We start from the raw sequence: 27,781 nt of genomic DNA, 5'->3' as shown, positions 1-27,781 counted from the left end.
GGCGGTGTATGTTTTACGAGCAACACAATGCAAAGCAGAGAGCGTTATTGGGCGGTGTATGGTTTAGCCGTTCTCCGCAACTCCTACATTACACCATTAATCTTTGAATGGCGATTGTTCAGAACATTCATTGTTTGAGCTGGCCCGTAAGCTAGTTAGTTCATTTTATTTTACATTTTGACGTCTCAGTCGTAGTGCGGTGCAGTAATCTTCATCTTGATGAAACAGAACACACAAGGAAGGAGGGAATGAAGGATGGAAGGAAGAAATGAAGGAAGTAGGGAAGGAAGGAAGGACAAAGGCACAGTTTGTGAGTAATATTAACACTTGAATAACAATAATAATAGAAATAATAATAATAACAATAACAATAACAATAACAATAACAACTTAGTTTTATTGATGTTTGAGATGACTGCGCGGTGTTTCGGATTAGGAACCGGAAGGAGCGAGATACGGATGGCGGTTGACATTTGAAGTGTTCGGTGTTCCACTGTTCGGTAAGAAGGGTGAAGATGGCGAGTTCAACTTCAAGCAGACGCAAGATGAGGTTGTCCAATAACCTCTTGAAAATGAAGGTGTGCCTTGGGTCCGGCAACTCTTAGGAATTGGTTTGTACCAGTGGGGAATAGCGGGTAAACTGAAGGATCACACAAGCCGGGCTGTGGGAAGGGGGGTTGGCTCATTCGAGGGGAGGGGAGGGGGTTTGGCACATTATGATTATAGGGGAGGGGAGTTGGCCCATTAGAGGGGAGGGGGTTTGCTTTGTCTCATTCAGGGGAGGGGAGGCGGTTTGGCATATTATGATTATAGGGGAGGGGAGTTGGCCCATTAGAGGGGAGGGGGTTTGCTTTGTCTCATTCAGGGGAGGGGAGGCGGTTTGGCATATTATACTATAGGGGAGGGGCATTGGCCCATTCGAAGGGAGTGGAAGGGGGTTGGCCCATCTGAGGGGTGGGGTGTCGCCTATCTGAGGGGTGGGGTGTCGCCTATCTGAGGGGCGGGGTGTCGCCTATCTGAGGGGCGGGGTGTCGCCTATCTGAGGGGTGGGGTGTCGCCTATCTGAGGGGTGGGGTGTCGCCTATCTGAGGGGTGGGGTGTCGCCTATCTGAGGGGTGGGGTGTCGCCTATCTGAGGGGTGGGGTGTCGCCTATCTGAGGGGTGGGGTGTCGCCTATCTGAGGGGTGGGGTGTCGCCTATCTGAGGGGTGGGGTGTCGCCTATCTGAGGGGTGGGGTGTCGCCTATCTGAGGGGTGGGGTGTCGCCTATCTGAGGGGTGGGGTGTCGCCTATCTGAGGGGCGGGGTGTCGCCTATCTGAGGGGCGGGGTGTCGCCTATCTGAGGGGCGGGGTGTCGCCTATCTGAGGGGCGGGGTGTCGCCTATCTGAGGGGCGGGGTGTCGCCTATCTGAGGGGCGGGGTGTCGCCTATCTGAGGGTTGGGGTGTCGCCTATCTGAGGGGTGGGGTGTCGCTTATCTGAGGGGTGGGGTGTCGCCTATCTGAGGGGTGGGGTGTCGCCTATCTGAGGGGTGGGGTGTCGCCTATCTGGACGTTAGTGGGTTCCCGGCTACCGGTATTAATTGGTGGACGTTAATGTTCCCACGATGTCCTTTATGAAGAGTGGGCGAGCTATTGCTGACACCCTGAACAAATGACGAACTTTTGCTCTGACCTACAGAGGGCACTGCATCAGCGGCATAGCCATCCCACAGCCTTGTGCTGCTTATGAAAGAAGAACATAGGCAGATGATCCCCCTTCACCCACCAATCAGAGGGGATGGGGATTGTCATCTGCCTAACAGGAGGAGGGGATTGGGTGATGGTGTTCATATGCCTATATTTGGGTGTGTGGGGGTAGGAGGGGGTATCATCTACCTACTTGAGTTGGAGAGGATGGGGTGGTCATCTGCCTATCGGTGGGCGTGCTTGGGGGGCGGGGGGATCAGATAACATCAACTTGACCAAGACGTGCAAGTATTTTAAATTACCCTCCCCTTTGGACATGTATGTTTTTTTCTTATTTTATTGGGCAGCTAAGGTCATACAATTGTGGTTTCATGGTTAAACTGAACACGGATCTAGTGTGTTCAAGCCCCACCTGAGAACGTCCCTTTTCTCCCTTCATCAGTTTATGCAACGATACTTGACGGAGGAAGCCAAACAGAACTTGGAGCAGCGTGAGCGACGCATCATCAGTGATGAACACTGGTACCTGGATCTTCCAGAACTTGCGAAAAACGAGTGAGAAATCGTTTCTCTTTGCGTGTCATGTGGAGCTTTAAGCTTTGATCGGAGGGAATTGGTCATCACCGACTTGTCCGCCATTTGTCGAATCAATGGACGAGTGCATACACCTTGGTTTGCAATATTAACTCGGTGTGGTGTCGTGTTCTACCCTCGGCACAGGAGAGTAAATCTGTTAGGGATTAACTCACTAAGTTCAGGAATGTTATCCTATTTTACACGAATAGGTTGTTTGTTTTGTATACATCGTGAAGGCTTGTGGAAGAGGTCTTGTACTGAATGGATCAGGACACACCAGAACACAAAGAACAGTAGAGAGAGAGGGGAAAACAACAGCGGGGTTGAACAACAATTGGAGGTAGACTTGGACAAACGATGGGTGTGGGGAGGAATGGTGGGCAGGAGAGGATGCATGGGGTGGAAAAGATGGATAGAGAAGGAAACTCTCAGGAGGGAAGACTGGAAATTTGAAAGGAGGGCATGGGGTGGTTTGGAAAGAGCAGAAGTTGCAAGACCAGAAAGGAGGCAGCGAGACCAACGACCTGTCTGTGATAACGAAGTGATGTGCCCACAGACTCGGCTTCATCGCTGGAGATTCCAATAATCTTGAAGGCCTTGGTTTCCACAACGCCAAGCTGAACAAGGTGTGAGGCAAGGGAGCCAGCCCAGGGAGGAGAGCAGTACTACATCAAGCTGCGGGTGAAAGGCTTGGAAGTGGATCGGAGTTCAGGTGTGACAACGCCAAGGAAGGACTTTGTATGACGGAGGATGCCTTGTCAGCTGCTGGCTTTGGAAGCCAACTTTTGAACTATGATTTGCCCAAGAAAGGTCATGGCTGATGGTGACACCCAGGAGATTGAATGACTGAACTTCCTCAAGAGGATTGTTAAGAAAGTAGATCGGAGGGTTTGCCAGGCAGTCCTTTCGGAGAGAGATTGTGTGTGGGACTTCTCAGAATTGAAACACAAATTACAACTGTTTGACCAGCTTGTGATTTTTTTTTAACTCTGAAGAGAAGAAAGAGGCTGCGGGCCTGTCTGAAGGATGAGGGATGTCACGGCAGAGGGTGGAGTCCTCAGCAAATGGATAAGGGGAATTTTCGAGATAGTTGAGGAGATCATTTATGAAGATCATGAATAGGACTGGGGCCAGAATGCTGACCTGCGGCACTCCGGCCTTGACAGGGAGAGGCGATGAAAGAATTCTGTTTAGAGCCACACGTTGGCCACGAGAGTAGAGGAAGTCAGTAAGCCACGTGTGGAGTTGGCCTTGGATGCCCTAGGGCCTAGGCGGAGAGTTTGGAGAGGAAGGCGGGATGCCAGACTGCATCAAAAGCTCAAGCTATGTCCATAGAGACGGTCCAGATCTCATGTCTGACATTGAGGGCCTCCATCCATTGTTGGGTGAGTAGAAGCAGCGTGTCCAAGGTCGTGTGACTAAGTCTGAATCCGAATTGATGATCTGAGATGAGGTTGTTGGAGAAATGGAAGGATGTCATATCGGCTGCGATGATGGATTCCATGGCCTTGCTGATTATTGGAAGTCAGCTGATTGGTCTGTAGATGAGAGGATCCGTTTTTGCTCCTTTTTTATGTAATAGTGATGTTGGTGGATTTCCAAGCAGATTTAAGATGACGTTGCACAAATGCCAACGTGAAAAGGACAGAGAGAGGATGTGCAAGAAATAGCAGCAAGACCAGGTTTTTCGGCCACGAGAGCTGATGCTGTCCAGTCCAGTCGAGGGTTGAAAGAACCTTCTCCATATTCTCAGGTGCAAAAGACACAGAATCCAGGAACAGTTGAGTACGACAGGGAAGTATTGGTGCAGAGAGTGCGGGTTTGGGACACAAGATTTGGAAGCAAACAGAATTGAGGCATTCGGCCTTTTCACGTGCGGAGTCTGCCCTGGTGCCATTTGAAGAGGGAGGGATGGGAAGAGGACATACTCCAGAGACAGACTTAACAAGGTGCCAACTGGTTTTAGAGGAGGAAGACAAGTTTGAAAGGTTCAGGAATGTTGTCCAATTCTTTTATTTTTTTTATTTTTTTTCTCTTCTCCATTTCTGGGCCATATTTGTACCGTGCTGCTGTAGATCCTTGATGTTTTCGGGTTGTCTGTCCATCCGTCCGTACGGGCTAAACCTCGTTTTTCTCAGCAACCACATGTCCGATTGAGACAAAACTTTCAGGGTAGGAATGACATCCATGCAGAATGTTTTTATGATACTTGTGACATCATAGGTCACGTGGTATGGCAGCCATATTGGATTAAAAGCAAATAATTAAAAAATTATTTCGCTGAAACCGCTCACCCTATTGATGCGACATTTTACAAATAAATTCGAACACCATTGTTGCATATAGTTTGAAAATGATGATGTCGTAGATTACGTGGTTTGGCAGCAATGTTGGATAGAAAACGAACCTTATCCGATCAACACGAATCTTCACAAACGTGATCCCCTACCCATACATATGCAGAGTGTACATTTTTAAGGTCATACGTCATGTGGTATGGCAGCCATATCTATCTATAATTCCAGTAATCTCTGTCTGTACGTTTGTACGTTTGTCTGTCTGTGACCGCTGTTTCTCGACAACCACGGGTCCGATATACTTTTAACTTGCCAGGTATATTGCTGGGGACCCGAGGATGTGCCTTTTCAAGGTTTCATATTAATCGGACAATTACTTACCGAGCTATGTCCAAAAAACGATTCAACCAATCAGAGAGCAGCGAACGATCGCGTGTGCCGAACGTGGCGGGCACACTCTGCCTCGGATGGCACATTTGAGAGCGTATTCATTTATTTCACGTTTGCAAACTATGTTGGCGTTAAACTATGTTTTACAACTAATAAAAACGAATTTGCGATTCATTCGCTTTCCTGCGCGTTTGTGCACGCGATGGCGATTTCTTTACCAAACTCCGGAAGCCGTTCGCTTTGGACCAAACCATTGCATGTAAATAGAGGGGGGGGGATTGTCACCACTCGCAAGCCGTTCGCTTTGGACCAAACCATTTCATGTAAATAGAGGGGGGGGGATATAATTTTAGATATAGATATAGTACGGGCATGCCCTAGTCTATCTATAATTCCAGTAATCTCTGTACGTTTGTACGTCTGTACGTCTGTACGTTTGTCTGTGACCGCTGTTTCTCGACAACTACCGGTCCGATATACTTGAAACTTGCCAGGTATATTGCTGGGGACCCGAGGATGTGCCTTTTCAAGGTTTGAAATTAATCGGACAAGTACTTACCGAGCTATGGCGATTTAGCCGTTCGCCGTTCGCTTTGCCGTTGCGAATGGACCAAACCATTCATGTAAATAGAGGGGGGGGGGGGGTTCTGTGGTCGTTCGCTTTGGCTTTGCGAATGGACCAAACCATTCATGTAAATAGAGGGGGGGGGTTCTGTGGTCGTTCGCTTTGGCTTTGCGAATGGACCAAACCATTCATGTAAATAGAGGGGGGGGGGGTTCTGTGGTCGTTGCGAATGGACCAAACCATTGTTTTTTTTTTGCAGTTTTTTTTTTTTTTGCAGTTTTTTTTTTTTTTGCAGTTTTTTTTTTTTTGCAAGGAACGGGCACCCACGTACGGGCACGTCCTAGCTTATATATAGTACGGGCATGCCCTAGTCTATCTATAATTCCAGTAATCTCTGTACGTTTGTACGTCTGTACGTCTGTACGTTTGTCTGTGACCGCTGTTTCTCGACAACTACCGGTCCGATATACTTGAAACTTGCCAGGTATATTGCTGGGGACCCGAGGATGTGCCTTTTCAAGGTTTGAAATTAATCGGACAAGTACTTACCGAGCTATGGCGATTTAGCCGTTCGCCGTTCGCTTTGCCGTTGCGAATGGACCAAACCATTCATGTAAATAGAGGGGGGGGGGGGTTCTGTGGTCGTTGCGAATGGACCAAACCATTTCATGTAAATAGAGGGGGGGGGGATATAATTTTAGATATATATATAGTACGGGCATTGGCAAGGAACGGGCACCCACGTACGGGCAATGCCCTAGTTAGCTTGAAAGCCGATATTTTTTAAAATCCCTTCTCTGAAACCGCTTCACCGATCGATGTGAAACCTGTCATGGATTGTGAAAATGTGATACTTGAAAACAGCTGAAAGGATTTAAATCAAACTTGTTTATTTTTAGGATAGTGAACGAGGGCATCAACCGTTGTGGGAATATGCAGAGGCATATTGGCGACACGGTCGCATTGCTCGAGTTACCTGTTGGGGTGAAGGTGAAGAAACGCTCATTAGCACAAGCTGTTTTGTATCCAAGATTGGTGTTTGATACCAGAATAAGTCTAGATGCAGAACCTACATGCATGTCCCGTATGGATGGTGCGTTGATGTGTAATCAACGCTGCTTGTTTCTTCAGGACCCTGTGTGTGGAGAATGTGAGTTTTGCCACCTGTGAGCAGTTGCTGTTTGGCCGAATGTCTTTCCACGGTTTCAACCCTGAAATAGAGGTATGGAGAATATTTTCAAACATTCCTCGTTTTACCACCATTAATGTCTCGCTGCATGGTGCGGTTGAAGTATAGATTTGCCGCTAACGGTGGTCAGAAGTGGCCGGTTGTATCAAACTAACATGGTGAAGTTGAATCGGCTCTCTTTGTCTATTTCTGTCTGAGGGCAGCAACTCTGCAAAAGGCTGAACACTACACAAGAAATTGTGTCTGAAGAAGAGGATGACGAGGACAATGAGAAGGACATCTCTGATGCAGAAATGGCGCGGAGGTGAGTTTGATGGGGATGGTGGAGGACAGGGCAGTGTGGGACACGTGTCTATTTGAGAATGTACTGTAATCGCTACGCCTGTCCCGTTCCGATGAGCTCGGCTTAACATTCGAGCGCAGCACAGACGGATTCTCGGAACCGCCGACCCAGCATTCCACAGGTTCAAAAGTGCATCGCGCAGGAGGTTCTGCACAGCTTACTCTCTCTCTATCGGGAATCGCGCCTCGACTGTCTCTGCCTTTGTTTGTATAAATGTGACAATCGTCTGGCATTGCTGGCATTCCCTGAAGTCTCTGCACATTCTCTTCCCTCTCCTGGGAAGGGGGGAGAGTGGAGTGGAGTGGAGTGGAGTGGGAAAGAAAATGGGGAAAAGATGATTTGACTTTAAAAGCGTTTGAGGATGTTTGTAATGGTTAGGGTTAGGTCTTCTGTTCTGGCACCACAATCGGGAATCTTCACGTTGTTGGTGATTAGGGGGGGGGGGGGGGGGGCTGGGGCTGTGACATTATGACTTGGGATGGGGGATGGCGGTTATCAACGGGGTGGTTGATTATGGGCTATGTGGTTATCAATGTGGCGGTGATTATGAGTCGGGAGGTTATCAACAGGGTGGATGAGGAAGGTGGGTAGTTATGGACAGGGCGAATGATTGAGTAGGACGGTCGTGAATTGGGTGGAGATTATTAGTGAAGGAGTTATCATTGGGGTGGTTGCTAAAAATGTTTTTTTTTTGGGATTTTTATTAGTCGAGAGGTTATCAACGGGGAGTATGATTGAGGTGGGCGGTTATCGACAGAGCGAGAATTATGAGTCGGGTGGTTATTGATGGGGAGGATGATTGAAACCTGGTGTTGGCTTAGCGGTTAGGGTGCCGGCTTGGGATCCTAGGATCCTGGGTTCGAATCCGGATCGATCGCTGAATTAACGCCAGGGGGGTTGACTCAGCCTGTCATCCTTCCGAGGTCGGCAAATTGAGTACCAGCTTGCTGGGATGAATGATCACGGTGTGTACCCCGATTTAGAAATAGGTACACCGTATCCCTGCGCATCATCAGTATTTTCCCATTCGTGTCTTTGTCAAATTTCCACTGGTTATTTTATTGTGTATGTGTTATTGTGTATTTCTACTTAGTTTTGGTTTTGTAATTATTGCAAATTTGTGTGTAATTAGTCGTTTTTTGTTCGCACAGCATGGGGAGAAGGACATCTCTCCCCCCCTCCCCCTCCCTGCCCCCCCTCCCCCCGTCAGTATTTTGTGAATGTAAGTTCCTTCCTTCATAGTATTTGCTTGTTTCTTTGATTTTCTTTTCTCCCTCCCACGAACACCTTACTCTTTGTCCAACGTTTTAAAAACGAAACAAACAAATAAACAACAAACAAAAAATTCTTTATTAATTCTTTCTCTCCTCCCAGACACGCGCTTGTTCGCTCTCCTCCTCGTCTCGACTTGTGCCCCACCCCCTATATCTCGTTTTTGTCCCCCGTCGCACAGCGTAGCGAAAGGGGGACTATGGCTTTCCCCTCCGTCCGTCCGTGCGTGCGTGTGTGCGGGCGTGCGTGCGTGCGTAAGCGAAGGACCGCATTCGAATTTGGTGTGTGGGTGCAACCCACGTCAAAATCCAAGATGGCCGCCGCCATGTATGTCTGATGCCATGTATGTCTTAACCTTGTGAGATGAATATCTTGAAAAATAAGCGAAGTACCAACTTCTAATCTGGTGTCTGGGTGTATCTAGGCATAAGGAAGAACGCTATTGAAAATTGGGTCGCCACGTCAAAATCCAAGATGGCCGCCGCCATGTATGTCTGAACCTTGTGAGATGAATATCTTGAAAACTAAGCGAAGTACCAACTTCTAATTTGGTGTGTGGGTGTATCTAGGCACAAGGAAGAACGCTGTTTAAAATTGGGTCGCCACGTCAAAATCCAAGATGGCCGCCGCCATGTATGTCTGAACCTTGTGAGATGAATATCTTGAAAAATAAGCGAAATCCCAACTTCTAATTTGGTGTGTGGGTGTATCTCGGCATAAGGAAGAACAACAACAACAACAACATGCATTTTAAAGGCCATTTTCCCTGCTAGAGTGGGGGTTAGCCTTGCGGTCCCCATGACAATCTTCTCCATTTTGCCCTATTTTCTGCATCTCTCCTTGTTAATCCCCTTGCCCGCATTTCTTCTTCCACCATCTTTGGCCAAGTCTTTCTCGGTCTTCCCCGTCTTCTACTTCCTTCTACATTCATTTCCATCACTCTTCTCAACCAGTCACTTTCATCCTTCCTCAACACATGACCAATCCATCTCAACCTGTTCCTCTTCACAGCATCAATCACAGGCTCTATTCCCATCATCTTTCGCAATTCATCATTTGTCTTCCTCTCTCTCAACGATACTCCGCACATCCGTCGAACCATTCGCATTTCCACCCTTTCCAACCTTCGTTGCTGCTCTACGTTCATTACCCATGTCTCGCTCCCATAAATCATAACACTTCTCACACATGCAGCATACACCTTTCCCTTCAGCTTCAACGACACTCCCCTCATCATCAGCACGCCACTCAATTCCCGAAACTTCTTCCATGCACATCTCACTCGAGCAACCGTTGCCGAGTCTGATCCACCTTCTCCATTCAGCATGTCTCCGAGGTAGCAAAATGTTTTCACACCTTCCAGCTTCATGCCGTCTCCAAGATCCAACTCAACATTTCCTCCATCTGCAGCTCCCTCTGTGCACACCTTACATTTGAATGTAGCTGCCACACTGGTTAATGACCCTCTCAGACCACGACATTTTTGATGAACCCACTCAGCGCACATTGTACACTGAATGGAGTTCACTCCGACACCCTTCCTACACACAGCACAGGGCCACTTCCCAGTTCTTTCCACCTCACCACATGCTTTACCACTTGCCATCACCTTCGTCTTTCCGATATTCACCTTCAGATCTTTTGTCTCCATACATTCCTTCCATGTGTTCATCTTTTCCTTCAGTCCATCCATACTTTCCGCAATCAACACCAGATCATCTGCATACAACAACTCCCACGGTAAACCCTCCTTTACATTCTGAGCCAGCACCTCCATCACAGCTACAAATAGTAGTGGACTTAGTACCGACCCCTGATGCACTCCCACCTTCACCTCAAACTCACCACTGTTCCCGTCCTTCGTCCTTACAGCTGTGCGCGCTCTTTTGTACATTGCCATCACTACTCTGATCAACCATTCCTCCACTCCGAACTTCCTCAATGCCCATGTCAATACTTTGCGTGGAACCCGATCAAATGCTTTCTCCAGATCAACAAACCCAAGAAACAACTTCTTCCTCTTCTCCATGTACTTCTCCTGCAACTGCCTCACAATGAAAAGCACATCTGTCGTTCCTCTTCCTGGCATAAATCCAAACTGCCTTTCGTCGATCTTCACTTTCTTCCTTATCCTCCTCTCCAACACCCTTTCCAATACCTTCATTCCATGCTCCAATAACTTTATCGCTCGGTACGAGCCACACTCCAGAGGGTCACCTTTCCCCTTGTATAGAGGGACGAGGGTACTAAGTTCCCAATCCACTGGAATGCGGCCTTCTTTCACCACCAGATTACAGATCTCTGTCATTCTCTTCACACCCCAACTTCCTGCTGCCTTCAACATATCTCCCACAACTCCCGTCGGCCCTCCCGCTTTTCTACCCTTCATTGCTTTTATCGCTTCCTCAACTTCCTTCTCAGTTATCTTCTCTGCTGGTCCTAAAACTGGGTCACTCTCTATGTTGTAAAACTGGGCATAAGGAAGAACGCTATTGTAAATTGGGTCGCCACGTCAAAATTCAAGATGGCCACCACCATATATATGTCTGAAACTTGAGCGTAATATCTTGAAAAATAAGCAAAGTACCAACTTCTAATCTGGTGTTTGGGTGTATCTTGGCACAAGGAAGAACGCTATTGAAAATTGGGTCGCCCCGTCAAAATCCAAGATGGCCGCCTCCATGTATGTCTGAACCTTGTGAGCGAAATATCATATCATAGCATGTTTTCTGCATCTTCCACTTTGTCAACTCACATCACTTCACCGACGGGGGACCTAGGCGTAACGCTTGTTCTGCCACCTTTGCTCCTTCTTTCTCAAATCCACGTCCTCACTTAGAGACTTTTCCCAGATTATTTTTCATGGTTTTATTTAAATATTATTTAAATCTATCTATAATTCCAGCAATCTCTGTGTGTCTGTCTGTGTGTCTGTGACCGCTGTTTCTCGACAACCACGGGTCCGATATACTTTTAACTTGCCAGGTATATTGCTGGGGACCCGAGGATGTGCCTTTTCAAGGTTTCATATTAATCGGACAATTACTTACCGAGCTATGTCCAAAAAACGATTCAACCAATCAGAGAGCAGCGAACTATCGCGTGTGCCGAACGTGGCGGACACACTCTGCCTCGGATGGCACATTTGAGAGCGTATTCATTTATTTCACGTTTGCAAACTATGTTGGCGTTAAACTATGTTTTAAAACTAATAAAAACGAATTTGCGATTCATTCGCTTTCCTGCGCGTTTGTGCACGCGATGGCGATTTCTTTACCAAACTCCGGAAGCCGTTCGCTTTGGACCAAACCATTTCATGTAAATAGAGGGGGGGGATATAATTTTAGATATAGATATAGTACGGGCAATGCCCTAGTATGTTTAAACCGCAGTCGTGATGCTGACGCCGCCCTCCCCCCCTCCCCCACGCCCCCCCAGAATTTCCATGTTTTAAACGTTTCCCAGTGTGTACTCTGGATTAGAATAGGTACACCGTATCCCTGCGTGTCGTAAGAGACGACTAAGAGGGTTGGCGTCAGGAAGGGCATCCGGCCATAAAAAAAACATTGCCTCAAAAAGAGAACCATGACAATTACAACTACATATGGGCAGGGTACAGCCCGAAGTGGAGATCGGTTTCTGAGGTTTGGGACATGGAATGTAGGGACAATGACAGGGAGATCAGGAGAAGTGGTGGAAGTATTGGTCAGAAGAAGAGTGGACATATGTTGTGTGCAAGAGACGAGATGGAAGGGAAGTGGTGTGAGAATGGTGAAGGGTAGGTAGGGACAGAAATACAAGTTTATGTGGCAAGGGTGTCTGGAGGGCGTGAATGGTGTTGGTGTCCTGTTTTCTGAGGAGTTTGTAAACAGTGTGGTGAGTGTGTCGGGAGTGAGTGATAGGTTGATGATGGTGAAAATGATGATTGGAAAGCTCTTGGTGAACGTCATCTCGGGATATGCTCCGCAGGTTGGTCGGAGCGATGAAGAGAAGGACAGGTTCTGGTGTGCGATAGAGAAGCTGATGGAAAACGTGAAAGATGAGGAAGTTGTTGTGGTAGGAGGAGACCTAAATGGACATGTGGGAAGGAGTATGGATGGTTTTGAGGGAGTTCATGGGGGTTACGGATTTAGTGTGAGAAATGGAGAAGGTGAAAGGATTTTGGAGTTTGCTGATGGAGCTGATTTGTTGATTTGTAATACTCAGTTCCAGAAAGAGGATAATAAGCTTGTTACATACACGTCAGGTGGGTCGACGACAACCGTTGACGACCTGATGGTGCGTAGGCGAGATGGGGGCACCTCCGGGACACAAAGGTGATCCCGGGGGAGGAGGCTGTTTCACAGCACCACTTGGTTGTCTGCGACATAAGGGTGAAAGGTGCGAGGAGAGCTCGGCGGGTGAAATACCAACCGAGAATGAAGGTGTGGAGGTTGAAAGAGGTGACAGTAAGGGAGGCATTAAAAGAGAGGCTGAGGAGGGCAGAGGATGATGTGGTTGAGCTTGAAAGTGGCTGGATGTCAATGAAAGCTAGTCTGTTTGGAGCCGTTGGTGAGGTATGTGGATGGACAAAAGGACCACCGAGGCACTCGGAAACATGGTGGTGGGTTGATGAAGTTGGAAAGAGGATTGACGAGAAGAGGAAGAAGTTCAAGGAGTGGCAGAAGGCGAAGGGTACGGGAGCAGAAACAGCAGAGCATGAAAGTTATAAGGCAGCCAAGAAGGCTGCAAAGAAAGAGGTAGCAAAGGCGCAGGAGGCATGTAGGAAAATGTTCGGAGAACGCTTGGATTCGGAAGAGGGTCAGAGAGCAGTATTCAGGATTGCAAAGCAGATAGCGAAAGAGAGGTGTGATGTGATGGGGGTGAGTTGCTTGAAGGATGAAGTGGGACAAATCGTTGTCGACCCAGATGGAATTAAAGGAAGATGGAAAAGATATATGGAAATGCTTTTGAATGCAGAGAATGAATGGGATGGCAACATAGAGAGTAACCCAGTTTTAGGACCGGCAGAGAAGATAACTGAGAAGGAAGTTGAGGAAGCGATAAAAGCAATGAAGAGTAGAAAAGCGGGAGGGCCGACGGGAGTTGTGGGAGATATGTTGAAGGCAGCAGGAAGTTGGAGTGTGAAGAGAATGGCAGAGATCTGTAATCTGGTGGTGAAAGGAAGGCCGCATTCCAGTGGATTGGGAACTGAGTACCCTCGTCCCTCTACACAAGGGGAAAGGTGACCCTCTGGAGTGTGGCTCATACCGAGCGATAAAGGTATTGGAGCATGGAATGAAGGTATTGGAAAGGGTGTTGGAGAGGAGGATAAGGAAGAAAGTGAAGATCGACGAAATGCAGTTTGGATTTATGCCAGTAAGAGGAACGACAGACGCGATTTTCATTGTGAGGCAGTTGCAGGAGAAGTACATGGAGAAGAGGAAGAAGTTGTTTCTTGGGTTTTTTGATCTGGAGAAAGCATTCAATAGGGTTCCACGCAAAGTATTGACATGGGCATTGAGGAAGTTAGGAGTGGAGGAATGGTTGATCAGAGTAGTGATGGCAATGTACAAAAGAGCACGCACAGTTGTAAGGACTAAGGACGGGAACAGTGGTGAGTTTGAGGTGAAGGTGGGAGTGCATCAGGGGTCGGTACTAAGTCAACTACTATTTGTAGCTGTGATGGAGGTGCTGGCTCAGAACGTAAAGGAGGGTTTACCGTGGGAGTTTTGTATGCAGATGATCTGGTGTTGATTGCGGAAAGTATGAATGGACTGAAGGAAAAGATGAACAAGTGGAAGGAATGTATGGAGACAAAAAGTCTGAAGGTGAATATCGGAAAGACGAAGGTGATGGCAAGTGGTAAAGCATGTGGTGAGGTGGAAAGAACTGGGAAGTGGCCATATGCTGTGTGCAGGAAGGGTCGGAGTGAACTCCATTCAATGTACAATGTGCGCTGAGTGGGTTCATCAAAAATGTAGTGGTCTGAGAGGGTCATTAACCAGTGTGGCAGCTACATTCAAATGTAAGGTGTGCACAGAGGGAGCTGCAGATGGAGGAAATGTTGAGTTGGATCTTGGATACAACAACACAACAACATGCATTTTAAGGCCAGTTTCGGGAATGGAGTGGCATGCTGATGAGGGGAGTGTCGTTGAAGCTGAAGGGAAAGGTGTATGCTGCATGTGTGAGAAGTGTTATGATTTATGGGAGCGAGACATGGGTAATGAACGTGGAGCAGCAACGAAGGTTGGAAAGGGTGGAAATGCGAATGGTTCGACGGATGTGCGGAGTATCGTTGAGAGAGAGAGAAAGACAAATGATGAATTGCGAAAGATGATTGGAATAGAGCCTGTGATTGATGCTGTGAAGAGGAACAGGTTGAGATGGTTTGGTCATGTGTTGAGGAAGGATGAAAGTGACTGGTTGAGAAGAGTGATGGAAATGAATGTAGAAGGAAGTAGAGGATGTGGAAGACCAAGAAAGACTTGGCTAAAGATGGTGGAAGAAGAGGTGCGGGCAAGGGGGTTAACAAGGAGAGATGCAGAAAATAGGGCAAAATGGAGAAGATTGTCATGGGGACCGCAAGGCTAACCCCCGCTCTAGCATGGAAAATGGCCTTTAAAATGCATGTTGTTGTTGTTGTTGTTGATGTATCCCTGCGCATCGTAAGAGGCGACTAAGGGTTGGCGTCAGGAAGGGCATCCGGCCATAAAAACATTGCCTCAAACAGGGAACCATGATAGTTATGGGGCCCGCAAGGCTAACCCCCGCTCTAGCGGGGAAAATGGCCTTAAAACGATCAATCATTCATTCATTCATTCATTCAGTTATCATTGGGGTGGTTACTAAAAATGTTTTTTTTTTGTCTGATTTTTTTTAGTCGAGAGGTTATCAACGGGGAGGATGATTGACGTGGGCGGTTATCGACAGAGCGAGAATTATGAGTCAGGTGGTTATTGATGGGGAGGATGATTGAAACGGGCAGTTATTGACAGGGTAGATGATTGGGACAACAACAACAACAACATGCATTTTAAAAGGCCATTTTCCCTGCTAGAGCGGGGGTTAGCCTTGCGGTCCCCATGACAATCTTCTCCATTTTGCCCTATTTTCTGCATCTCTCCTTGTTAACCCCCTTGCCCGCATTTCTTCTTCCACCATCTTTAGCCAAGTCTTTCTCGGTCTTCCCCATCCTCTGCTTCCTTCTACATTCATTTCCATCACTCTTCTCAACCAGTCACTTTCATCCTTCCTCAACACATGACCAAACCATCTCAACCTGTTCCTCTTCACAGCATCAATCACAGGCTCTATTCCCATCATCTTTCGCAATTCATCATTTGTCTTCCTGTCTCTCAACGATACTCCGCACATCCGTCGAACCATTCGCATTTCCACCCTTTCCAACCTTCGTTGCTGCTCTACGTTCATTACCCATGTCTCGCTCCCATAAATCATAACACTTCTCACACATGCAGCATACACCTTTCCCTTCAGCTTCAACGACACTCCCCTCATCATCAGCACGCCACTCAGTTCCCGAAACTTCTTCCATGCACATCTCACTCGAGCAACCGTTGCCGAGTCTGATCCACCTTCTCCATTCAGCATGTCTCCGAGGTAGCAAAATGTTTTCACACCTTCCAGCTTCACGCCGTCTCCAAGATCCAACTCAACATCTCCTCCATCTGCAGCTCCCTCTGTGCACACCTTACACTTGAATGTAGCTGCCGCACTGGTTAATGACCCTCTCAGACCACTACATTTTTGATGAACCCACTCAGCGCACATTGTACATTGAATGGAGTTCACTCCGACACCCTTCCTACACACAGCACAGGGCCACTTCCCAGTTCTTTCCACCTCACCACATGCTTTACCACTTGCCATCACCTTCGTCTTTCCGATATTCACCTTCAGACCTTTTGTCTCCATACATTCCTTCCACGTTGATTGGGAGTTGGGAGGTTATTGATTGGGTGGATGATTTATGAGTTTGGAGGTTATTGACAGGGCGGATGTTTGTGAGTCAGGTGGTTATCAACGGGGTGGATGATTGTGAGTCAGGTGGTTATCAACGGGGTGGATGATTGTGAGTCAGGTGGTTGTCGATGGGGCGGATGATTGGGATTTGGGCCGTTATTGACGGGGCTGATGATTTTGAGTCGGGAGGTTATTGATTGGGTGGATGATTTATGAGTTGGGAGGTTATTGACAGGGCGGATGATTGTGAGTCAGGTGGATGATTGTGAGTCAAGTGGTTATCAATGGGGCGGATGATTGTGAGTCAGGTGGTTATCAACGGGGTGGATGATTGTGAGTCGGGTGGTTATCAATGGGGCAGATGATTGTGAGTCAGGTGGTTATCAATGGGGCGGATGATTGCGAGTCGGGTGTTTATCGACAGGGCGGATGATTGTGAGTCAGGTGGTTATCGACGGGGCAGATGATTGTGAGTCAGGTGCTTATCAATGGGGCGGATGATTGCAAGTCATGTGGTTATCAACGGGGCGGATGATTGTGAGTCAGGTGGTTATCAACGGGGCGGATGATTGTGAGTCAGGTGGTTATCAACGGGGCAGATGATTGGGAGTTGGGCAGTTATTGACGAGGCGGATGATTGTGGGTCAGGCGTTTATTGATATGGCAGATGATTTATGAGTTGGGAGGTTATTGACATGGTGGATGATTGTGAGTCGGGTGGTTATCAATGGGGCGGATGATTGCAAGTCATGTGGTTATCAATGGGGCGGATGATTGTGAGTCAGGTGGTTATCAATGGGGCGGATGATTGTGAGTCAGTTGGTTATCAACGGGGCGGATGATTGTGAGTCGGGTGGTTATCAATGGGGCAGATGATTGTGAGTCAGGTGGTTATCAATGGGGCGGATGATTGCGAGTCAGGTGGTTATCAACGGGGTGGATGATTGTGAGTCGGGTGGTTATCAATGGGGCAGATGATTGTGAGTCAGGTGGTTATCAATGGGGCGGATGATTGCGAGTCGGGTGTTTATCGACAGGGCGGATGATTGTGAGTCAGGTGGTTATCGACGGGGTGGATGATTTTAAGTCAGGTGGTTATTAAGTGGGCAGATGATTTGAGTTGGGAGGTTATCGTTGTGGCGGGTGATTTTGAGCCGGTCGATTATTGATAGGGCAGATTATTTCCGAGTCGAGAGGTTATTGGCGGTGCAGGGGATTACCAGTAGGGAGGGGAGTTGGAGGGTTATTTACGGGGCTGAGGATTCCGAGTTGGGGAGGGAAAGTTATCGACGGGAGAGTATTATGAGTCGGGCGGATGAGGAGCACACATTCCTCAATAAGCCACCAGCATCCATAGCTCCTAATTTACTCCATCCCCCACCCAGTCCTGCTCTGTTCTCATTTTTATTTTTATTTTCCTCTTGCTAAATGATGGAAACTGCAGGTGATGACACGTAATTGTGGGCGAGTGATGAATGTGAATGTGGTTACAAAACGAGTCCCTGCAGGTTGTGCTTTACGAACATGGCTGATGCATACGGAGCATACGGTGACCATAGCGAGGTCGCGGCTCATTTCATTGTGAAGCGATTTGCCTGAAACCCAATGAACATTTTTACTAACAAACCAAAGCACCCACATCGGTGCGGCCTGTGCTGTGTTGGGAGGTGCATCGATTGAGTTATCCCTGGTTCACCCCCCAGCACCGTGTAACATCACATCGGTGCTCGTGCAGGTACGGGCTGTTTAAAATGAACTAGGTCGGAAATAATTCACATTTAAAATTCCCGATTATACATCGAAATGACGGGGTGTTTCCATGAGGATGATCACATCATTTACGGCTTTCTTTCTTTTGATCTTCCCAGTCCCTTGGCTGACCTCGTGCCAAGCCCTTGCTGCGGTATAACCGCCGTTGGCTCATGGCCTCTGTTGCCTGGAGCGAGTCGAGAGGCCGGGGATGGGCAAGCTTTGACTTCAGGAATGATAGCTACATTTACTTTGTTTCATTCCTGGTTACCATTTGGCTCTTTGGCAGAAACTTTCCGGAGAAGCCCACCGTGAAGGAAAGAACAACTCCAAACTTTTTCCTTTACATGTTTTGGCACGAGACGAAAACTTCATGGGGGTTTCAAACACACGTATGCTCATATGGGGGGGGGGGGGGGGGGGGGGTAGTGACGTCACTTCTTGTTCTGTGTGTGCCGATGATGCCACCTTGTGACGTCACCCTTTTTCGCTTCAGTCAGTGGAACAATTGGGAAAAATCTCAAGAATGTTCACCTTCTCGGTAACATGGCCGTACATAGGCCAGAGTCGAGCCTGCAAGGTAAGGGGTTGGAGTCCCGGAATGATGGGGTCGTGTTTACTCGTGTGCGCATGTGTTGCTCGCACCTCAAGCCGAGCTCTTCTCATCCATGACCTGGCACGGCTCCATGATCTGGCTCTTCGGCATCGCAGGAAGGTCGTTTGGACCACGCAGAGTAAAATCAATAATTTCATCCATTGGCTGAACTTTTTATTTTGGTCTTGACCCTTGAGATGCAGCGTCGTCGAATTTTCAACCTTTCATTCTGTGCACTTGTTACCTGTGTGCACGTTCTGTGCAACCTACTTCCGTTAGCTTTCTGTTATCTTTCTCCTTCTCCCTGCCAACACCATCGCCCCTTCACCTCATTTCTCAACCGATGTTTTTCCAGCCCGCTGCCGTTTCTTTTCAAACTGAAAAATTATCCTCTCCATTACCTCTCCTCTTCATTACCTCTCCTCTTCATTACCTCTCCTCTTCATTACCTCTCCTCTTCATTACCTCTCCTCTTCATTACCTCTCCTCTTCATTACCTCTCCTCTTCATTACCTCTCCTTCATTACCTCTCCTTCATTACCTCTCCTTCATTACCTCTCCTCTTCATTACCTCTCCTCTTCATTACCTCTCCTCTTCATTACCTCTCCTCTTCATTACCTCTCCTTCATTACCTCTCCTCTTCATTACCTCTCCTCTCCATTACCTCTCCTCTTCATTACCTCTCCTCTTCATTACCTCTCCTCTTCATTACCTCTCCTCTTCATTACCTCTCCTCTTCATTACCTCTCCTCTTCATTACCTCTCCTTCATTACCTCTCCTTCATTACCTCTCCTTCATTACCTCTCCTCTTCATTACCTCTCCTTCATTACCTCTCTCTTCATTACCTCTCCTCTTCATTACCTCTCCTCTTCATTACCTCTCCTCTTCATTACCTCTCCTTCATTACCTCTCCTCTTCATTACCTCTCCTTCATTACCTCTCCTTCATTACCTCTCCTCTTCATTACCTCTCCTCTCATTACCTCTCCTCTTCATTACCTCTCCTCTTCATTACCTCTCCTCTTCATTACCTCTCCTTTTCATTACCTCTCCTCATTCCCTCTCCTCTTCATTCCTCTCCTCTCCATTACCTCTCCTTCATTACCTCTCCTTCATTACCTCTCCTTCATTACCTCTCCTTCATTACCTCTCCTTCATTACCTCTCTTCATTACCTCTCCTCTCCATTACCTCTCCTTCATTACCTCTCCTTCATTACCTCTCCTTCATTACCTCTCCTCTTCATTACTTCTCCTCTTCATTACCTCTCCTTCATTACCTCTCCTCTTCATTACCTCTCCTCTTCATTCCCTCTCTTCATTACCTCTCCTTCATTACCTCTCCTCTTCATTACTTCTCCTCTTCATTACCTCTCCTTCATTACCTCTCCTCTTCATTACCTCTCCTCTTCATTCCTCTCTTCATTACCTCTCCTTCATTACCTCTCCTTCATTGCCTCTCCTTCATTACCTCTCCTCTTCATTACCTCTCCTCTTCATTACCTTCATTACCTCTCCTCATTACCTCTCCTCTTCATTACCTCTCCTCTTCATTACCTCTCCTCTTCATTACCTCTCCTCTTCATTACCTCTCCTCTTCATTACCTCTCCCCTTCATTACCTCTCCTCTTCATTACCTCTCATCTTCATTCCCTCTCCTCTTCATTACCTCTACTTCATTACCTCTACTTCATTACCTCTACTTCATTACCTCTCCTTCATTACCTCTCCTATTCATTACCTCTCCTCATTACCTCTCCTCTTCATTACCTCTCCTCTTCATTACCTCTCCTTCATTACCTCTCCTTCATTACCTCTCCTTCATTACCTCTCCTTCATTACCTCTCCTCTTCATTACCTCTCCTCTTCATTACCTCTCTTCATTACTCTCCTCTTCTTTACCTCTCCTCTTCATTACCTCTCCTCTTCATTACCTCTCCTCTTCATTACCTCTCCTTCATTACCTCTCCTCTTCATTACCTCCTCTCCTTCATTACCTCTCCTCTTCATTACCTCTCCTCTTCATTCCCTCTCCTCTTCATTACCTCTCCTCTTCATTACCTCTCCTCTTCATTACCTCTCCTCTTCATTACCTCTCCTTCATTACCTCTCCTCTCCATTACCTCTCCTTCATTACCTCTCCTCTCCATTACCTCTCCTTCATTACCTCTCCTCTTCATTACCTCTCCTCTTCATTACCTCTCCTCTCCATTACCTCTTCTCTCCATTACCTCTCCTCTCCATTACCTCTCCTCTCCATTACCTCTCCTTCCATTACCTCTCCTCTCCATTAGCTCTCCTCTCCATTAGCTCTCCTCTCCATTACCTCTCCTCTCCATTACCTCTCCTCTCCATTACCTCTCCTCTCCATTACCTCTCCTCTCCATTACCTCTCCTCTCCATTACCTCTCCTCTCCATTACCTCTCCTCTTCATTACCTCTCCTTCTTTACCTGTCCTCTCCATTACCTCTCCTTCATTACCTCTCCTTCATTACCTCTCCTCTTCATTACCTCTCCTTCATTACCTGTCCTCTCCATTACCTCTCCTTCATTACCTCTCCTTCATTACCTCACCTCTTCATTAACTCTCCTTCATTACCTGTCCTCATCCATTACCTCTCCTTCATTACCTCTCCTTCATTACCTCTCCTTCTTTACCTCTCCTTCATTACCTCTCCTTCATTACCTCTCCTTCATTACCTCTCCTCTTCATTACCTCTGCTCTTCATTACCTCTCCTTCATTACCTCTCCTCTTCATTACCTCTCCTCTTCATTACCTCTCCTCTTCATTCCCTCTCCTCTTCATTACCTCTCCTCTCCATTACCTCTCCTCTTCATTCCCTCTCCTCTTCATTACCTCTCCTCTTCATTACCTCTCCTTCATTACCTCTCCTCTTCATTACCTCTTCTTCATTACCTCTCCTCTTCATTACCTCTCCTCTTCATTTCGTCTCCTCTTCATTACCTCTCCTTCATTACCTCTCCTCTTCATTACCTCTTCTTCATTACCTCTCCTCTTCATTACCTCTCCTCTTCATTACCTCTCCTCTTCATTACCTCTCCTCTTCATTACCTCTCCTCATTACCTGTCCTCTTCATTACCTCTCCTTCATTACCTCTCCTTCATTACCTCTCCTTCATTACCTCTCCTTCATTACCTCTCCTTCATTACCTCTCTCCTTCATTACCTCTCCTTCATTACCTCTCCTTCATTACCTCTCCTTCATTACCTCTCCTTCATTACCTCTCCTCTTCATTACCTCTCCTCTTCATTACCTCTCCTCTTCATTACCTCTCCTTCATTACCTCTCCTCTTCATTACCTCTCCTTCATTACCTCTCCTCTTCATTGCCTCTCCTTCATTTCCTCTCCTCTTCATTACCTCTCCTCTTCATTACCTCTCCTTCGTTACCTCTCCTTCATTACCTCTCCTCTTCATTACCTCTCCTCTTCATTACCTCTCCTCTTCATTACCTCTCCTCTTCATTACCTCTCCTCTTCATTACCTCTCCTCTTCATTACCTCTCCTCTTCATTACCTCTCCTTCATTACCTCTCCTCTTCATTACCTCTCCTCTTCATTCCCTCTGCTTCATTACCTCTCCTCTTCATTACCTCTCCTCTTCATTACCTCTCCTCTTCATTACCTCTCCTCTTCATTACCTCTCCTCTTCATTACCTCTCCTTCATTACCTCTCCTATTCATTACCTCTCCTTCATTACCTCTCCTTCATTACCTCTCCTCTTCATTACCTCTCCCCTTCATTCCCTCTCCTCTTCATTACCTCTCCTCTTCATTACCTCTCCTCTTCATTACCTCTCCTCTTCATTACCTCTCCTCTTCATTACCTCTCCTCTTCATTACCTCTCCTCTTCATTACCTCTCCTCTTCATTACCTCTCCTTCATTACCTCTCATTCATTACCTCTCCTCTTCATTACCTCTCCTCTTCATTACCTCTCCTCTTCATTCCCTCTCCTCTTCATTACCTCTCCTCTTCATTACCTCTCCTTCATTACCTCTCCTTCATTACCTCTCCTTCATTACCTCTCCTATTCATTACCTCTCCTCTTCATTACGTCTCCTTCATTACCTCTCCTCTTCATTACCTCTCCTCTTCATTACCTCTCCTCTTCATTTCGTCTCCTCTTCATTACCTCTCCTTCATTACCTCTCCTCTTCATTACCTCTCCTCTTCATTCCCTCTCCTCTTCATTCCCTCTCCTCTTCATTACCTCTCCTCTTCATTACCTCTCCTCTTCATTACCTCTCCTCTTCATTACCTCTCCTCTTCATTCCCTCTCCTCTTCATTACCTCTCCTCTTCATTACCTCTCCTCTTCATTACCTCTCCTCTTCATTACCTCTCCTCTCCATTACCTCTCCTCTCCATTACCTCTCCTCTTCATTACCTCTCCTCTTCATTACTTCTCCTCTCCATTACCTCTCCTCTTCATTACCTCTCCTCTTCATTACCTCTCCTCTTCATTACCTCTCCTTCATTACTTCTCCTCTCCATTACCTCTCCTCTTCATTACCTCTCCTCTTCATTACCTCTCCTCTTCATTACCTCTCCTCTTCATTACTTCTCCTCTCCATTACCTCGCCTCTTCATTACCTCTCCTCTTCATTACCTCTCCTCTTCATTATCTCTCCTCTTCATTACTTCTCCTCTCCATTACCTCTCCTCTTCATTACCTCTCCTTCATTACCTCTCCTCTTCATTACCTCTCCTCTTCATTACCTCTCCTTCATTACCTCTCCTCTTCATTACCTCTCCTCTTCATTACCTCTCCTCTTCATTACCTCTCCTCTTCATTACCTCTCCTCTTCATTACCTCTCCTTCATTACCTCTCGTCTTCTCTTTGGTGAACCCACTTTTGTGTATTGACGTGCAGAGGATGTAATGCACATTCGCTGACCTTTGTTACTTCCGCCAGGGAGTAATGCATTCGAGAGTGTGTGTGTGTGTGTGTGTGTGTGTGTGTGTGTGTGTGTGTGTGTGTGTGTGTGTGTGTGTGTGTGTGTGTGTGTGTGTACGTGTGTACGTGTGTGTGTGTACGTGTGTGTGTGTACGTGTGTGTGTGTACGTGTGTGTGTGTGTACGTGTACACAAGATATCTGGAAAAGTTCTGAACGGATTTGGATGAAAGTTGGTGGGATGGTTGCCCTTGGGATAAGGAAGAATTGATTAGTTTTTCGTGATGCTCAGGATATTATTCCGGATCCGGGAATTTTTTGAAGGATTTTTTACTATTGGAAGATCGGGATCAGCAGCGGCCACCCACGGCGGGAGTATGCGCACTACTGAGGGGCGTTCTAGTTAACCTTTGTTGGCCTTTTCTTCAATTCTGCTTTTTAATGTTTCTGCTTTTGCTTGTTTTCAACTTCCTCTTTCTATTCCCGCTTTTATTTCTCCCTTTCCATCTTCCTGTTTGTGCCACCGAAGGTTTGTGTGTTTTCAGCACCCGGGCGTTGCTGTGACTCTTGCATGGGATGGGTGGTGCCGATTTGATTTACTTGTTTTTAACTTTTTTCCGTTAAATATAAGAAAGTGTTTCTCAATCTGCCATGTGCCCATCACAAAGTCTCCCCGTGCCATGATTTGCTCCCCAGGTACCAGTCTGTGGTGGAAACGATTGGGAGGAAATTTAAGAAGAAGCGACAGCGATCCTGTAAACCGGATGAAGACGACAACGACGATGATGATGAAGAAGAAGAGGACGACGGTGTTGGCAGTGAATCGAGGAGCAAGTCGCATCTTGGGCCAACCCAAAAAAAGTTTCTTCGACCAACTGACGATTAGAATTCGAATTTTCCAATCTAGTTCCATCCGTTTGTACAGATCGGATACAATTGTAAACAACCACTCGTTTTGCACGTCGGAGACCATTCTCGTTATTTTATTTATTGTTTTAATTTAAATAATCACAACTTGAATGAATTAAGAGATTTTGTTTTGTTTTTATCCACCCTTTAAGGCAATTTGTCCTTTGACCTCGTAACGTCCTCGTGTAGCAACGCGATGGCTCTCCAATTCCAAAGCCTCCCTCATTTGGCCTTCCTCGATCCAGGGCGGTAACTCCCCGGTCTCTCCGCAACCCCGATTGTGGTGTTTCGGCGTTTTTGTGAATTTGTTGCTCCTTCCGTGCTGTTCGAACCACGGACGCCGATTTTAGTTCACTGAACTCTCTGCCCAAATGGAGGTTTTCTCAGGTAGTCTTCACCTGCACCAACGTCAATTTGCGGATTTCCCTTTTCTTTCTTTTGGTGCCTCAAACTTCGTCGATCAAAAGTCGAAAAATAATGATTTGCTTGTTTTATGTTTGGGCCCTCACATTATTATTACTAGCAACGGTACCCGCCCTAAGGGCGGGGCTTCAATTGGGAAGCCCAAATGAAAAGGCAAAATATCAGAAATTGAAGGGTTTTTTTATTTTAAACGATTCATATAAATATCCGTTAAATCATATCACACGCAAATCATCAAAATCTAAACAGTATCTTACTATAATTCACCAAATGTCCCACAGTGATTGATACACTATGATCGTGAATTGTGATCGTGAATCGTGTTCACAATCGCTATGTCGTATGTACTCCCGATATGTGTTTCCTTCAGTTGAAATGGTTTAGAATTCTCTCAAGCAGGGATTCAACCCGTGTCGTTATAAAAGGTCTTTGTCCGAGGTCACCGAGTTCGATCGGTGCAGCCGTTTGTGCGGCACCCGGGAAAACAACATCGTCACAATGAGAACAATGAACGTCATGCGAACGCGAATGTTATGCGGGAGTCCAAACCTGAGAATGCTGGAGACTAAAGCTGAAATTTGGAAAACTAAATTGCCTATTTTACTCCTGGAGATCCCAGGATTATCCACCCAAAATATCTTTGCGATCGGTTCAGCAGTTTTTACGGTACCTTCTAACAGACAGACAGACAGACAGACAGACAGCCAGACGGACATTTGGTGAATTATAGTAAGACTAGCAACGGTACCCGCCCTATGGGCGGGGCTTCAATTGGGAGGCCCAAATGAAAAGGCAAAATATCAGAAATTGAAGCTTTAAAAATTTTTTTTAAACAATTCATGTAAACATCCATTAAATCATATCACACGCAAATCATCAAAATCTAAACAGTATTTGTAGAATTTCAATAAAAGCCACATCACTGTTCATATCGGTAAATATTATTCCATCGTGTTTGAATAACTGGAAAATTTGGAAAAAATTGGAAAAACAATATAGCCTATTTTACTCCAGGGGGTTTGGAAAAATTGGAAATTGGGAAAAATGGAAAAACAATATAGCCTATTTTACTCCAGGAGGTTTGGAAAAATTGGAAATTGGAAAATTTGAAAAAAAAAGGAAAAACAATATAGCCCATTTTACTCCAGGGGGTTTGGAAAAATTGGAAATTGGAAAAAATGGAAAATTTGAAAAAAATGGAAAAACAATATAGCCCATTTTACTCCAGGGGGTTTGGAAAAATTGGGAAAAAATGGAAAAACAATATAGCCTATTTTACTCCAGGGGGTTTGGAAAAATTGGGGAAAAAATGGAAAAACAATATAGCCTATTTTACTCCAGGGGGTTTGGAAAAATTGGGGGAAAAATGGAAAAACAATATAGCCTATTTTACTCCAGGGGGTCTCAGGATTACCCACCCAAAATTTTGTTGCGATCGGTTCAGCCGTTTTTGCGGTACCTGGGAACAGACAGACAGACATTTGGTGAATTCTAGGAAGATTTTTAGTACAGAGTCGAGGCTCATGGAAGAGCTAGAACAAAGAAGGGATCAGGATGTAAAATAGCAGTAGAAAGAGAAGGTGGTGGGGAACAGCAAGAGATGAGTGAAAAATTGAGGGGGCTTTTAAGGGATAAATGGATGTGGGGGGAAATGAGGAGAACAAGATGGATATAGCCGCAAAATGTCAACCACAGGAGTGGAGGGGAAACCTGGAAAAACGAGTACTTTGGTGGTGGTGGCAGGTTAACGTGGGTAGAAAAGATCATGGTTTTGTATTGGGGATGATCTGTGATAGTGGTGAACAGCCGTCTTGTAAACCTGGAGGGAAGAATACGATGGAAGAGGATGTGGTTCCACATGTGATTTGGTTCCACAGGTGGAAAGAAAGAGGAATAAATGAGTGGAGGTGAGCAGAGATCCTGGGAGTTTAACCAAAGGGGGCAGATGGTGTACCACGTGATGTACCACATGCACCCTGAATAAACCTTTGGGGGAGGGGGAGGGAGAGAGCAGAGGGTGCAACACCAGAAAAGAGGCAGTTGAACACGGAAAAGGTAATCTTGAAGGCCTTCGGTTCCACGGTATCAATCTGAGCAAGGTGTGTGGCTGAGGAGACAGGTGTGTGGCTGGGGAGCCAGGTGTGTGGCTGGGGAGCCAGGTGTGTGGTTGGGGAGCCAGGTGTGTGGTTAGGGAGCCAGGTGTGTGGCTGGGGAGCCAGGTGTGTGGCTGGGGAGCCAGGTGTGTTGCTGGGGAGCCAGGTGTGTGGCTGTGGAGCCAGGTGTGTGGCTGGGGCGCCAGGTGTGTGGCTGGGGTGCCAGGTGTGTGGCTGGGGTGCCAGGTGTGTGGCTGGGGAGCTAGTCCATAGTAGAGAGCAGTACTCCATCAAGTCAACCTCGTAGATGCTTTCAACACAACTTCCCTTGTCGTGGTTTAAAAATGACGTCACATCTTTGCAATCTCCAACCTCGTGATTACGCAGAATGTAAATCACGTGACACCTCGTCATACTGATGGACATTCTTCAGGGTTTCGCTCAATCTGCCAAACATTTATAACCGGTTGTTTTGCGTTCCCAGCAAGCTTTGCGGGTTATCTGAACGACAAATCTTTATTCTATTGCTACCTATTGTTTCCTCGTGACGATGACGTCACAGAAGACCATATCTGTACAAAGAATTGGATGAAGAAGATTCTAAGAAGGTTCATGAAAGAGATGTAAATGATTGGAAAGGTTCAACGGAAGGTGTGTAATTATAGGTTAGGTGTTTGGTTACCTTTTCATCTTTGTGCCACACCTTGGATGTGTAGTTCGTCATCCTTTATAAACGGAACTGTCGTCTCAATTTGTACACAAAGTTCGTTAAAATTACAATAAACGTGTTTCGGCACAAACCATT

General features: G+C 46.5%; 1 protein-coding gene across 4 annotated transcripts; it reads left to right on the top strand.

Moving 5' to 3' along the window:
- Positions 1 to 392: 392 nt before the first annotated feature.
- MPHOSPH6 (M-phase phosphoprotein 6) lies at positions 393 to 27,781 on the top strand. Of its 4 annotated transcripts, none has more exons than XR_013623630.1 (6): positions 435 to 578; positions 2,129 to 2,241; positions 6,646 to 6,736; positions 6,907 to 7,007; positions 24,248 to 24,988; positions 25,623 to 27,781. XR_013623630.1 is itself a non-coding variant. In XM_078779118.1 (5 exons), exons 1-5 carry the CDS (start codon positions 516 to 518, stop codon positions 24,435 to 24,437), a joined length of 558 nt encoding a protein of 185 aa, XP_078635244.1. In that variant the 5' UTR covers positions 393 to 515; the 3' UTR covers positions 24,438 to 27,781. The 4 variants fall into 4 exon arrangements, 1 of the variants encoding a protein (XP_078635244.1); XR_013623629.1 differs by having other exon boundaries at positions 24,248 to 25,036; positions 25,676 to 27,781; XR_013623628.1 differs by having other exon boundaries at positions 24,248 to 25,131; positions 25,775 to 27,781.

Source organism: Myxine glutinosa, chromosome 5 (genome assembly GCF_964187855.1).
Source record: "Myxine glutinosa chromosome 5, kmMyxGlut1.1, whole genome shotgun sequence".
Lineage (NCBI taxonomy): Eukaryota > Metazoa > Chordata > Myxini > Myxiniformes > Myxinidae > Myxine > Myxine glutinosa.
Note: the sequence above shows the minus strand (reverse complement) of the source record. Positions and strands in the feature narration are given on the sequence as shown.